At 39.9% G+C, this 15,299-nt stretch overlaps 1 protein-coding gene across 2 annotated transcripts; it reads right to left on the bottom strand.

Annotated features, from left to right (window-relative positions):
• Window positions 1-3,495: 3,495 nt before the first annotated feature.
• CLDN12 (claudin 12) lies at window positions 3,496-14,602 on the bottom strand. Of its 2 annotated transcripts, XM_090287863.1 has the most exons (4): window positions 14,511-14,602; window positions 12,663-12,752; window positions 11,067-11,165; window positions 3,496-6,850 (listed from the first exon to the last, which is right to left on the bottom strand). In XM_090287863.1, the coding sequence occupies exon 4, from the start codon at window positions 6,815-6,817 to the stop codon at window positions 6,083-6,085; it is 735 nt and encodes a 244-aa protein (XP_090143989.1). In that variant the 5' UTR covers window positions 6,818-6,850; window positions 11,067-11,165; window positions 12,663-12,752; window positions 14,511-14,602; the 3' UTR covers window positions 3,496-6,082. The 2 variants fall into 2 exon arrangements, with proteins under 2 accessions (XP_090143989.1, XP_090143988.1); XM_090287862.1 differs by lacking the exon at window positions 11,067-11,165.
• Between the last annotated feature and the right edge of the window lie 697 nt (window positions 14,603-15,299).

Raw genomic sequence — 15,299 nt, forward strand, 5'->3', positions numbered from 1 at the left:
AGCTTCCCTGCCCCAAACCTTTTTCTTAGTAGTGGGAGATAATGCTTGTTAACTCAACTGCCTAATGAGTCTTAGAATCAGCTACTTCCTCTCCTACCTAGGAAATTATCAGTTTTATTTTCTTCCTGAACACTGACCTCAGAAATAATCATATGGATACAAATAAATGCTGTATTTTTATAGTCACGGTTTATTTGTTCCTAGTAATCATATAACATAACTGATATGAATATCGGACTCATTTTCCTGTAAATTGTGCTGGAGCTTGAACTAGAATAGAAAGTTTTTGCAAACCTGCATGGTGACAGGTGCCCCAAGCAGGTACAGAATGTCAGTTGCAAACCCCATAGTGACAGTTGCCCCCAAACAAGTCATATATCAGCCAAGCCAGGTAGCAACTACCCCACCCCTGCTTCATAACAAATATTATATTCTATAGTTTTGTGATTTATGTTGCCCATAGTTATAACAGTTATGTTGTGCTGCTACCCCAGCTAGCAACCCAGCATATAGGTTTATACAATATAAGCAGCTTTGTACTGAGGCTTGGGGCTACTCACTTGAATCCCTGTGTGGAGTGAGAGTGGGTAGTCGACTGCTGGCCGGCTAACAAAGGCTCTTTAAATTCTGATTTGGTTGTCTCCGACTGCTTGGTTCTCGCACTTGGTCCACAACATAAATGTACTCAACTTTTAGACCAAACTCCATGTATGTTTATTCGTCAGTTTTTTTCTCCGGTAACATCAACAGTCACTCACAACCTAACCAAAATTAGAGTGAACCCTGCTCCCAATCTAAGCTCACATATCTCTCACCTTCCGCCCCCAACATACGCACTTCAGATTAGGCTGTTTTATCACGCGTTGGCAATAAATATCCAGCACTCCCGAAAGGAATCTGGGATTGCAAGAGAGAGATTTTGTGAGAGATTTTTTATGAGCAAGGAAAGTGCACCCACCTCTTCATAGCATAAAAACAAATATTCCTCCAAACTGATCCCCTGCATTTGCTTTAGCTCTTTGTATTAATCATCTATTGCTGTGTAACAAATCACCCCCAAACTTAGCATCTTAACACAAAAATAAGCATTATTTCACACAGTTTGTGTAGGTCAGAAAGTTAGGGGCAGCTCAGCTGGGGATTCTGGCCTGGGGTCTCTCAATGTCACCATGGCTGCAGTCACCTGAAGGCTTGCCTGGGGTGAGGAATGCTGATTCTAACATGGCTCTCTTCAGACCCAAAGAGCTTACTTAGACTCTGTTCTGACAGGTGGTTGCTGAATTACTTTAAGCAGTAAAGAGACTAGGTCATATTCACATTTTATTAGGTTCAGGGTGGATTGGTGGTAGAAAGGGAGGGGGAACAATACTGGAGATGGTTCCTTTATCACAGAAAAAGTTTAACACCTCTCAGCACTCATCATGATTCCTAATTTCCTCATCAACTAACCTGAAGCTCAGCAAATTAATTATGCCTGTGCAACAGTGTGTGCTGGTAAAGGTTTAACAAACAGCTCTCAAAAATAAAGAAAACAGGGAGGGAAGATGGAAGGAAGAAGGAAGGGAGGGAAGGAGGAAGGGAGGGAAGGAAGGAAGGGAGGAAGGAAGGAAAAAAGAGAAAGAAACAGATTCTAACTGGTACCATTTACCAATTTCTGTGGCATAAATACTTCCACCATGGCCACTTTCAAGCTACTGATGTCACTAAACAGGGAGTTTGGAAGTGATGTGCACAGCTGCCCAGTACCACCTGGCTCTAGTGGCCAGGAGCAGGTTAGCAGGTTTGAAACACGAGGGTCCAGTTGAGCCAAAGCTCTCGCTCACATGGCCAGCGAGGGGGAAGATGGCTTCCGCTCACCCGAGTGGGGCTGCCAGGACTCTGCAGCCATCTCCTGGTGCCAAAGTCCCCACCTGGACCTTCCAGACCACAGGATTAGCCTGAGAGTGAAGGCAAGAAAAGACACATAGGGATAGAGGAAAAATTTAAAAATATAACTTTTTCTTGATTTACTGAAAGTATCCTTTCAACCTGAGGAGTGTGAATCTTGGATTGAAGCCACTAAGTAGAATGCAGTTCAAGTATCAATAATGCCTTTTCTCTTTATGAGAACTGACCTTTTTCTATAAAGTCAACCCACCCTGGAGACTTAAATATATACTCTTCCTACAGAGGATTTTAGTGAACAAGAACTCCTCAGAATCATTACTGGCCTCCTGCCAACAGGGCTCAGTCACACTGGGTTTCTCATACAAAATACAGAAAGTTTTTTCTCTTTCCTTATTCACCATCTCACTTCCTTCCTCAAAATGTGAGTAATTTGTTTGATAGGACAGCGAAGAATGTTGGCGTGTTTCCAAACAATAGAACGAACAAGCGCACATTCCCCATTGACAGCAGATTGGATGTGAACTCCTGTGCTGTGGCGCTGACAGAGATCGGTCCTGGGCTGGAGGGAAGTGTTCACGGCAACAAACAGCTTTGCTTTCTTCTTCACTTACTTATATATCAGAATGAACACATGGATTTTTGCTTTATTCATTGGGTTATAACCCATTCCTATTTTCTGTTTCGATGCTCAGATTTCCCAGATCTGGCCACTGAGGACCTCTTCAAGCCGGCTCCAATGTAACTTGAGAAACCCCCATCTTTCTGAGCATTTCCTTACTTTCTGGAAGAACAAGCTGTACTGGGCTCCTCTTGTTCTTTCCTAGCACAGGACTAAAACCAGTCTCGTCTCCAAGGAGTTCCGTGTAGAGTGTATTTTTAAAAACTGGTCTTGGATAGTGGTTGCAAGTAATCTGTATTCTCATTTCTGGTTGGTAAATCGGTCTCTCGTGAATTTGGTGAGCATGAAAGAATTCTCTTGCATTTAGTCGCCCCCAGTGAGCCCGCCCACCTGAAGGGCGGACTCTGCACTGCGGTTTGTTAGCATAATCAGCTCAGGATGCCACCCTGAAGCAGTTTCAGATTTCCAGTGCATCATAGGGCTCTGCCGCCTACCGTGCCATGGGTTCAGTGAGGAGTGCGTGAGAACTATGCCCAGAAGGCTGTAATCCAAAAAACTAAAGGCTCGCCCCAGGTCTCAAAAATTGTAAGGTGACTTACCTGTCAGGACTACTTCTGGCGACTTCAAGCTCTGCAGAGTAAGGAAAGGTTCTCTTATTTAACCATTTAATAATTCCCAGTCTCCAGAATCACAGACCATTAGGTCACTCCACTGATGAGGCAAATCTGGCACATTGATTACATTTAGTGTGTTTTTTTGTGTGTGTGTGGAATGTTAAAACAGTAAACTTCTAGGAACACTCTTAAAAATGGAAAAAAGAGTTTTGATGCTTCTGATATAATAAATCCAGTTTCCAACTCCTTTCCAATTGCTATTCTATACAGCTTTAAATGGGGCTGTGCTTTTTAAAGTTAGCATATATTTGAAAAATATTTCTCAAAATATTTTACCTTAAAGCATGGAGGAAAATGAGGATAGGAACAAAAAACTTGTAAAAATACCTTTTAATAACATCAAGAAGTACAGTGCAGTTTTCCCGAGGTTTTACATTGCAGCTTACAACAAACATGTTATCTGTTACAGTGAATATTTACAAGTAAAGTAAACTCCGGGTTCTTTTCTCCCACGACAGGATAAACCAAACCTGGTGCATCACACCACATTTCAGGTTTCTTTTCAAACTGGCTTCTGTAAAAGGCCCCTAATGTTATAGCTTGTAACAACAAAAAAAGATCCCCCATCACAATGGTAGCCTGATGAGTGCTCAGAAATTATAAAAAAGAACTGTAAATACTTGCTTTCCTTTGATGGCTTTGAAGAATAGCTACTGATGGCAAATCTGAAATATTAAAGACAAAAAGGGAAACAGCTGTTTGTTTTGTCTAGTGAATCTATAATAAATACTGATTTAAGGCTATATATTATGAAAAGAATCCAAAAGATTCTTGTAGGAAAAGGTTAACATTTATATTTATGATCCCATGGACCAAAAACTGTTTGATATATTAATGGTTAAGTCTACTTTTCTTTAACGTTGTTTATATGAAGAGCAGAGGGAGGGTAGAATTCTTGACACTTCTGGACAAAGTTAGTGAGAAAGGGGATTGAAATTAACTAGCAAAGGGGAAAATTAATATTAATTACAAAATTCTACCTGCCATTGTCTTGGAATGACCAAGATTCAGCTCAATCTGAGAAGAGTTAAAAGAAATAAAACAGAAGGAAATTCGGAACTGTACTAAAAACCCATAGTCACGCATGCTTTCTCCAGATGACATTTAGAAATTATAGACCTGGATTTACTTGCTATATACATAAACTAGTGTTGAAATTAGGAGGAAAAATAAAGTACCACTTACATCCACGAAGTACCAGAATCATACTCAGATTTGCAAAGAGGCATAAGAACCTGTTTGCCATGCAACTGTTTGTGGAATGCTTCAATAGTCCAGTAATGGGTAATGGTTACTAGAACATAATCCTTATGAACACGGTACTGATGTGTAGCAAATTACACCATTTAAGTAAGTAGCTCAAATTCACAAGGGTAAAGACCCAATATCCCTGAATTTCTAAGCATTTATCTCGGTGTTAACATGAGATCATCTAAATGTTACCCCATTTCAGGAGATTTTAAATACTCCTCCCTCTTCAATACATCAACACACTTTCAGAGGTGAAAAGTAAACATTTGATTTCTCTACCACTTCTTCCTATTTTCATGACTCTTACATAGTGTTCTTACAGTGTCTAGGCTATGGTAGGTGCTCTAAAGGATCCAATAAATTGAATTTCTAGGTTCCGGAACATTGCTGGCATTGTTCAATAAGCTTGTCTACCAGAAAGCCATGTATCTGTTTAAAATACATCCCGGCATCAATGATGGAGGAGTTAAGACCAGCTACCAATGAAGTCAGACTGTTCCCTAATGGTCAGATAATAGTTTAACCTTCTCTATTAAAATTTCTTAGTGAATGGGACATGGTCTCATCCTTTTCATGTATCCTCTATAGCACCTACTAAAATGTTGGGCACAGATATATGCTCAAGGAAATAATCACTGATGGAGGCAGGAACTGAGTTGAGAGTGGATGTGGTCACGGTGAAGTCATACCTTACTTCACTCATCACTCAAGTGGCAGTCACGAGTGTGAGCCTCTGATGTTTGTCACTGTATAATAGATGCGTGTCCCTTATCTACAAGAGAACAAACCACTTCAGCCTCTTTATTTTTTTTCTCTTCGTCACTAAGAGATTATACATGGGCATGAGTTCCACTTGGTGGATGGCATCTGTAAAAAAGTGTTTTTCTGCCTCAGAGGAAGCACCAATCCATCACATGGCACATTTTAACTCCAAGAATACAATTTATAAAATTATTAACTCTGAGAATTGGTAAATGTTATCCATATCAATAGATATTTATAATGTTAGGTTTATATTCTCTGCTATCACTTAAAATGCATTTAAATTTTAAACACTGGTATGAGGTAGAAGATAAAGAACTCACAAGAGAAAGTACTCTTCAAAATACCAAACTCTATCCAATACAATTAGCTCCAGAAGAGAACTAAGAAAAGTCACAGCCTTAAACTGGTAGTCTAGTTTGACTACTGTAAAGGTATCAATTACCCTTAACTGAAAGAAATTTCTTGTATCTGCAGTTGCCCTTTTTTTATTTTCCCTACTGGTTTAAGGTATTATAGAAAAAGGACAATACACATTGACATATTCGTAAGGATCATATACAACAGCGTCTCTTAGCTATCATTTTTTACACTACCATGTTGCTCTAAATCATCTCAGTTGAGACACAGGTCCTTTACACTTGAATTACTGATCAGGTATCAATATGGAAATCAAAAGTCCTCCTAGCATAAGAAGCAAGACAAAAGGAATGATTCACATTGAAAATAATGTACTTTTCATAAAACTAGCAGCACTTCATTCTACCAGGACATACAAATTTGGCTTCAAAATGGTTGGAAACAAAAGAAAATGTATATTGGTCTGAAACAGCTCCTTGTACAAGAGAACTGTGAGCCTAAAAGTTTTTCTTTAACAATTATTTCTCCATTAAGTGGCGTGTGAAACTACTGGAATGTCAATTTCAATGGCAGAGAGGCGGGAGCGTGCTGAATAGGGCTGGGGGTAAGTACGCACACCGGGAGGATGCGAGTACAGAGGCTGCCAGAAAGGAGAAGGCAAAGATTTGCACGCACAATACCAAATAAACAGTAGAAGGGACGTCATAAACAGGCCCGCGGCACTAGCGATTGTGACATACACCGCATAGTCAAACGTAAAGACTGGCTCGAACTTCCTGTTCAGATGGATGTTGTAAAAGAAGACCCAGATGGAGGGGGAGAGGCTGACAGTACCTGCCAGGAAGAACAGCAGGCCGGCCACCAGGTGGCAGCCTGCACTATTGACCAGACACTTGGCCAGCTTGATGTTGGGCGCCGAGGACCGGAAGGCCGTGTTGCACATTCCAATCAGGCAGAGCAGCAGGGCGCCCATTGCGATCAGGATGCTGAGGGGCAGGGCAAACTGGAGGACCCGCAGGTCCAGCTGGTCAACTGAGGAGTACCAAGTAGTGTCGTACATCAGACAGTCACTCCTCCCATCGTACCGGGCGCACTTCACCCACAGGCCTGTGTAGACAGTCAGGTTCTTCTCATTTTTGTTGAACGTGATGAGTCGTAATTTTCTCCAGTTGGGAAGCAGAGTTCCCGCAAAGAGGCCGGCTACCGAGGCGATTCCACACAGGAAGGAGAGCACTGTGGCTGCGTGGACATCCCGACAGCCCATGGCAGGCAGGCTGGTGAAGCGCTGTCAGTCAGACTAGGGGGTGACACACAAGAGGACAGATCATGAGGGGGCAATAAAAGAGCAGAATGGCAACGTCACTAATGATGTCACTGAGAAGGGGAAATTCTGTCCTTGTAGCCTCTATACGTACAAAAAAAGTTTATAAATACATGTGTGTGAGACCTCAGAGCACAGTTGCACACACATTTGCTCAGTTACCACCGACTAGGTCATGAAGCAACTAAAATTTCTGGACGTAAGGATTTTTCTTCACAGCGAACCAGAGGAACAACCAACATAATTTCAAATTCTCTCAAAAGCACATCAGAAATTCTTTTGGTTGTCGATAATCATTCAACTCACATACGTTAAGTACTTCCACGTGTCAGGCATTCAAATATATAGGGTCAAGGCATTCAACAACTGTCAACTACAAACACCACGCATTCGGCCTCAAATGCTCACGCAGAGGTGAAGGCGGCTCTAAAAGACCAAAGAGCAGGGAAAGCAGCACTACAGGACAGGGGAGCGGTGGGGGGCAGATGCCGAGGCGGACTCCCTGGGTTCTCATCCCCGCCTCCTCACTTACTAGCCAAGCGACCTTAGCTACAAACTTCTGTGCCTCATTTTTCTCACCTGTAAAATGTGGAAAGTAACGGTGCCTACATCAGAACTGTTCTAAGCATTTAATGAGCTAACATAATGTCAAGTGCTTAAAACACGTCTGGTGTATTGTAAGCACAAGGCAAATGTTAATTTCTTCTCAGTGACCACCAGCTCAATGCTTGGCATACTGGAGCAGCTCAGAAAATATTTGTTGAATAAATGCTAAAGAAGAGAAAGCAAATGTCTCATTCTTTTATTGGAGGCACACTGGAAAATTCCAAAATGTAAATGGACCCCTCCCCAATGAGTTAGCCAAATGAAAAGACAAGAAAAAGGTCCCTGAAATTATTCTGCTCAGCTACTCCCTGGCTGCTTCAAGATGACTTGTGTGCTTTGCAAATTATTATACTACTGGTTATTGGTTATTATATTAGTATACTACTGCTGGCTGTTATACTATTACTGTTTATGTAAGATGAATGCTAAAATTTTTGAAGTAATGATAGCCAATTTCTATTGATGCTATTAAAAGGAAAAGAAGAAAAGTAGCCAGGCCTTTCTCTCATTCTAAATTAAAAGACTGTGTTCTTTTTCTATATATGACAAACTATAACCAGTATTTTATTCAGCTTTAGTGTCTTCAAAAGTTTGAAATTCACGCTCCAAACATCACTTTTTTTCTGCCTTCTATCATGCCCCTATGAGGCAAAAGAACAGACTACTCGAATAAGGTAGCACATTTGCTTCTTTTAGTCAGATCACGACAAAGCAGCGAGGTTGAGAATATTCTTACTTCTGGATAGAGTATAGGTTTACAGAATCTATCATCTTTTGTGGGGTCAAATATTACTTACTGAGATGATGGAGGAGCATTCCCAGGAGTTCTGGGGTCAGAAAGAAAAACATGACCAACATGCCACGAAACTGGGTTAGGACTTGATGAATGTGTTCAAATGAAAAGACCAATGTTCTTTGGAAAGTAATGTAGTTGCGTATTTAATTTAATCATATAATCTAGGAATAACTTTAGTAGCAGAAAACACAGGTACACACATATTTATACACACACATATAAAAGTATAGAATATAAAATCACAGTTTAAGCACATGCGACCATATTTAAAGTCCTCTCTCTCTCTCTCTCACACATCTCTCTCTCTCTCTCTCTCACCCAACACACAGCCTTACAGACCTAACCTTTTCCAAGGAAGCAGAAAACAGTAACCTGGACCTGACTAACGATCACAGTGCCTAGCCCTCTGGCAAACTAAATATAACATCTTGACCTAAGCTATGTTTCAGCTCCTGAACCACTGGTTCCTACGACGCAAATGGAATGAGAAACAAAATCAGGATGAATGACTTTATTATTAATAAATAAGTTCCTGTATTTCATTGCCTATAGACTATCAAAAGATAGTTAATCAACAGAGGTGGGTCAATATTTATTTCAATATAAAGTAAGTTCAAATTTATCCTGCATCAAATCAATACAACTGATATACCAGTCCCACAGAAATTGCTTTTGCTGAAGCATTCTTCGCTCAGACCACAGAGATGACCTAAAAGTCCTATTTACAAAGCCAAAAAGGATGCAGCATTCTTCAGAAAGGAAATACTATTAACTGATTTTTTAGCTGAATTTCACCCTCACTACTGGAATTACTGTCCTTGCTCTTTGTACCCTTCTTTGGCTGCTTTACTTTTTATACTATTCCTAACTCCATATATGTATGATTTGATAAGTCATATATCCCACTAGAGGGATAAGTAACTCTTAATAGGGACAGTTGGGAGAAGGAATATGTTAAGTGATTTAAAACTGAAAGATAACGCTGAATCTCAGATTAAGATTTGTTTGTACTGAGAGTAAAAAGACCTCTACTCTTGTGCTATGCACCAACTCATTTTGAATCATGAATTATTTTTTTCAAATGAAAATATGATCATTCCAGTACATTTCTTACTATTCAGTGACTTATTTCCCTCAGAATATAGTTTTTAAAGTTTCAAATTCCAACATTTGGTTCCTGCCAAATTCTCAATCTCCTTACACATCACTCTCCTGCCTTACACACTGTAGTCTAGATAGCTATACTGCTTTTCTTTTAACTTCTCAAATTTTCCACTTTAAAAAAAAAGATTTTATGGCCCTAGCTGGTGTGGCTCAGTGGACTGAACACTGGCCTGTGAACCAAGGGGTAGCCAGTTCAATTCCCAGTCAGGGCACATGCCTGGGTTGCAGACCAGGTCCCCAGTTGAGGGCACACAAGAGGAATCCACACATTGATGTTTCTCTCCCTCTCTCCCTCCCTCCCTCTAAAAATAAATACATAAAATATTTTTTAAAAATAAAAAATAAAAGATTTTATGTATTTATTTTTAGAAAGAGGGGAAGGAAAGGAGGAAGAGAGGGAGAGAAACATCAATAAGTTGCCTCTCACAAACCCCCAGCTGGCCTGCAACCCAGGCATGTGCCCTGACCAGGAATCGAACCTGCGACCCAGCATTCAATATACTGAGGCACACCAGCCAAGGCTAATTTTCCACTTTTTAATTTTGGTAAGGTCTTTTCCTCATGCTATTCTTCCTCCTAAAACTTTCTTAATCCCAGCTTATTCTTTGCTTAGCTAACACACATTCGTCTTTCTAGTTTCTAGTTTCCTGGCTGTAACCCTGCCCCTTCCCTCCCTTCTCTTTAATCTTCCCTGTGCCCCTAGTTATACATTCTGGTAGCACCTTTGTACTTTTTCTCTGGTAGCAGTGATTGTGCTTATAATTCCTTGTTCAGTATTTATCTTTCCCACCAGCTGTGAATTCCAGGAGGACAATGAGCCTTCTGTTTTATTCACTTTGTCCAACACTGGCGCATAGAAGGCATTCAATTGTGATAAAAGAATGAACAAACAAACAAATGAAAGGTCCATATGATATCGGCAGGATACAGAGAAAAACTTATAAATGTGCTCTATTACCAACAGTCCCATTCATTCATATCCTGTTTTCTGAAGCCTTGAAGCTGCTTCTAGACTGTGCCCCTGGTTCCCCCTCTTTACTGGCAAAGTCTTTCCCATAATTTTTAAAACGAAAGTTCATTTTCTTTTCCTAGAAACTTCCCCCAAAATATGAGGCCATTCTGCAAAGGATAATAAACAGACACTTTTCCAAGAAGGATATACAGAGGACCCATAGACATATAAAAGGATGCTCGACATCACTAGCCATCAGAGATGCAAATTAAAACCACAATGAGACATCACCTCACACCATTCAGAATAGCAAATCATTAATAAATCAATAAATAACAAGTGCTGGTGAGGATGTGGATAAACGGGAACCCTACTGCACTGTTGGTGGGAATGCAGACTGGTGCAGCCACTATGGAAAACAGTACGGAATTTCCTCAAAAACTAAAAAGGGAACTACCTTTTGATCCAGAGATCCCACTGCTGAGATATACCCTAAAATCCTAAAACACCAATTCTAAAGAACCTATGTACCCCAGTGTTCATAGCAGTGTTATTTACAATAGCCAAGTGCTGTAATCAGCCTAAGTGTCCATCAGTAGGTGAGTGGATCAAAAAACTGTGGTACATTTACACAATGGAATACTACGCAGCAGAAAAAAATAAGGAATGCCTACCTTTCACAACAGCATGGATGGAAATGGAGAGTATTATGCTTAGAGAAATAAGCAGGGGGTGAAAGACAAATACCTCATGATCTCACCTATAAGAGGAACCTAATGAACAAAACAAACAAGTGAGCAAAACAAGAGCCAGAGACACAGAAATAAGGAACAAACTGATAGCCACCAGAATGGAAGAGGGAGGGAGATATTAGGGGAAAGAAGGGGAAGGGTCTAGTCAAGGAACATGTATAAATGATCCATGGACATGGACAATGGGGTGGGGAATGACCGTGGGAGTGGGGGATGGGGGGCCAGGTTGGTTGGTGAGTGGGGTAGGGGAGAGCAACGGGAGAAAAACTGGGACAACTGTAATTGAACAACAATAACGTAATACATTAAAACAAATGAGGTCATTCCCAGGTATTTATACATAAACTATGCTTCTAGAAATATCTAAGTTTGGCAACACTGATTAAGTTCCACAGTGGTTAGGGATTCAATCAATTATGACTGTGTTGTTTATGTTTTCAACTTAGTAAGTATGTTATGTGTTGAATAGAGCCCTCTTTATTAAGAGTAGTTAATATATCAAATTACTGTTTGCTTATCAAAACAAAATATTATATTTGCAGTTATATTTTTCAAAATAGCAATGGGGAAAAAAATAAACATCTCTTTGCCATATGAAAACCCCTTATCAAGGACTGTGGAAAACATGCAAAGCTAAGAACACACTTTACCAGATCTCATGAACACTAGCTGGGAGACAGCCTTGAGCTGGGATATATATATACTTATTATTTCCATCTGAAAGGCAGTTTAGCATTGTAGTCCAAGGGGTCAAAGATCCAAACTGGACAAGACATCTATGTCCTCTAAATCTCAAATACTCATCTGTAAAATGTTTCCCAAGGTAGTTATAAAACCATAAATAGTAAAGCCCTTTGTAAAACAAAATATGGTCAGAAATTTAAGTTTGTAATGATTATTAGCAGGAGTACTTACTTTCTTTAGCCAGGAACAGGCTTTTCTTCTGGACTATCAGCAAAAACCACAGATGAATACATCCATGTAACAAAAATGACAGAGCCTTCTCTTTGGAGTAGTTACTGACCACAGCAAATAAGGACTGTTTCAAAACAGCCACTTCATATCAGTTATTTGACTGTCTGTTCCACAGTGATTTCAGAAAATAAATGGATAAAATTTGATACACAATAAAGTTATATCAAAGATATTATTTCAAGTAAAAATATTTTCAAAAGGTTATCTGTTCTGTGGTTTTGAATAGAGTTCAAAGAAGTATGGAGCAGGAACAGTAGCTAAGAACTTTAGAAATTCACAGATCCATTACTACGTATTTTTTCAGGGACAGTTCTAAGGAATGGCTGTATGAGAATACATTAACAGCAGCCACATTAATTCTGGGTGGCAACAGTTACAGTACCTTCCACAAGTTAGTTGGATTTTCCTAGAAACTTGTAAGTCAGTCATTGCACTTACAAGGGAGGTCTGTCCTATAACTCAATTTTGCTGAACAAGAGAAAAATGTGTCATCTGATATATGGTAGCAAAAAGAAGGTAAATATAATCAAAGAAGATACTTACTCTTTGAGGTACTTGATAGTTCTGTAACAACTTTGATCAACGTAGAAGAAATATATACACAGCTGAACAAAAAGCAGAAATGATCTGGGCCTAAAGAAATAGAAAAAATGTCCCAAATTAAAACAATACTTCTTTAATACTCAATTTGGATTCACATGGAATTAGGAAAAATAATTAGCAATCATATAAAACCAATGAAATGCTATACCAAAAAAAGTGGGTAGGAAGTTTTCTTAAGGCAGTTTATCCCTGTGACCAAGAGTATTCAATTAAAAATATATATATTACACTGTCCCACTTCATTGAACAGGAGGTTCAAACACACCACTCCAAAATATGGCAGGTTGGCATATTGTCTATTTTAAGCTGACAGGATTTGAGAAACCTCATGGGCAGGAGGGGCTTTCTGACCTTACCCAGAAGCAAGTCATTAAACTCTCATGTGAGAGGTGCCCTTCCTACAGCAAGATTCTGGGAGGAATCTGAACAAACAGGCCTTGCTGTTTCCCCCAGTTTACTACACTTTGCTCCTTCCTACAATGTTTCATAGTATCACATTCCCGACTTTCCACTTCTCATCAAAACTAACATAAAAATGCTCAATTTTAACCATTTTTTCAGGTCTTCACTTCTGTATGAAAGCTCCCATGTCACATAGGACATATTAAATAAATCTGTATGCTTTAAAAAAATAAAAAATAAATAGAAAAGGCAGTTTGTTCTTAAATTCACACATTAAATGTAACATACAGAAGAAAAATTACCTGTCACTCTGTGATGAGGGGATAAGAGAAATAAGGATAAAAATATCACTTTACTGTCTTGGCAATAAATTATCAACATTTAATGAATTTTTAAATCATTTTCATAACTATAGTGAAAGAATAAAGAGGGCTTAGAAAACACTGTGCATTTAGTTGTCTGGGAAGTAAAAGAAATTCATTGTTTCTTTTATGTCTTTTAGTGATAATGACCACAACACTAGACAAAGTTGATCTTCATTTTGCATGGCTAAAATTTGCAACTAGAATACTTTTTTGAGTTTAGAGTTCCAGCAATGGCTCATCATCAGCAACTCCCTCTTCAAATACTATTTATCTCAATAGGTAGTTGAGAATGAAAACTTGTAAACGCTCGTTAACTTCCTGGATTAAGGCGTTTATCGCTAGCCCTATTATCATTATACAGAATACTGTCCGCCGCAGTCTGCACCAAAGAGATTGCAATCAAATTATTTTTATTTTCAAAATTAGGGGATATCCTTTCAAAATTAAAACACATCCTAGGAAACCTGAGCAATTATTTTAAGTGCGGCCACCAAGGAAAGCGAACCAAGCTTCCAGAGCCATCCGCACCTCCCCACCCCTTTCTTCCCCACTCGGAGCTGTGCCCTTAGGAGCACCAGAGCAGGCAGAAAGGGGGATGGGGGGGGGTCTCTCTTAGTTAGAGCCAATGGGAAGACCGCAACAGAGACTGTGAACGTTCTCAGAACAAGCCCATCCCAGCAACACTGAGTGGGTTTGAACAGCGAGCAGGTCATCATTACACAACCACCAGCAGCTGGAGATTCTAAAATAGCAACTTGCAGTTGCACAGAGCACACCCGACCAGCCAAGCCTCAAGCCCTAGGCTGTTCCCTCAAGACACTCCGACATTTCCATACTTTTTGTGTACAAAATAAAATTTTAAAGCTCTATCAAATACCTCTCCTCACTCAATTTTCATGTCCACAAATGTACTCAGCATTTGTCAATGTCCCTGGTTCCCTTCGAATGATCTGTTTTACCCCAAATCCTCAGCTAATTATGCAAAAGACCCAGAAATCAGAACATTCTCCACCACACCTACCTGTTTCTCACATCCAAGACATTTCACTCGCCCACACCGAAGAGCCGCTCAAAGATTCTTCCTCTCAGCCTCCCAGGAAGTGCGTTCCCAGAGAGTCGCCTCGGAGGCTTCTGGGAGCCCACTCAGGATCTCCCGGGGCCCTAAGCTGGAATGCCCTGGATAACTAGGAGACTACAATTCCCAGAACTCACTGGGCCGCGGGCGCAGCAACATCCTGCGACCCCTCCCCCGCCTTTCTCGCACTTCGTCCATTCCTCTTGCACCTTCAGTTCCGCCCAGATTTGAGTTTCAGGTCTTAAAAGTTCAACAACAACAACAAAAAAACAAACTAAAAATAGTTTTGCGTTGGGAATTTCCGACTAAATGTGATTTGTCTATAAAGTGTGTTGGCCAAAAGTCCTTACTTCTCCCCCTTCAAATCACTTACCAAGGCACAAAGTGGTAAAGAGATCAAACTATTATTTTGAAAATGTTCAAAGGTCCAGAGATTTTGAATAGTATAACGAATACCCATGTACTTACCTTCTCTGTTCCACAATTATCAACATTTGCCACATTTATCTCCATTGTGTGTGTAATCATTTCAAAGTAGCAGGCATCACGACACTTCATCCTTTTAAATTTTTGAAAGCGCATATTTAACTGCCTACGTTTATATGGGTGTCTGCTCTTGTACATATTCGTTGAGTGGCCTTCGGCAACTTCCTTCTCTCTGAGATTATCTGTAAAATGAGGGTAAGATTACTTACATCACAGGGTTGTCTTGAAAATTAAGAGACTTGCCCTGGC

The sequence above is a fragment of the Furipterus horrens genome, unplaced genomic scaffold (genome assembly GCF_987537825.1).
Source record: "Furipterus horrens unplaced genomic scaffold, mFurHor1.1.pri manual_scaffold_9, whole genome shotgun sequence".
Classification (NCBI taxonomy): domain Eukaryota; kingdom Metazoa; phylum Chordata; class Mammalia; order Chiroptera; family Furipteridae; genus Furipterus; species Furipterus horrens.

Excerpts from the sequence above, each read along its gene's own strand:
- CLDN12 (XM_090287862.1), bottom strand. The coding sequence starts at position 6,817 with ATGGGCTGTCGGGATGTCCACGCAGCCACAGTGCTCTCCTTCCTGTGT.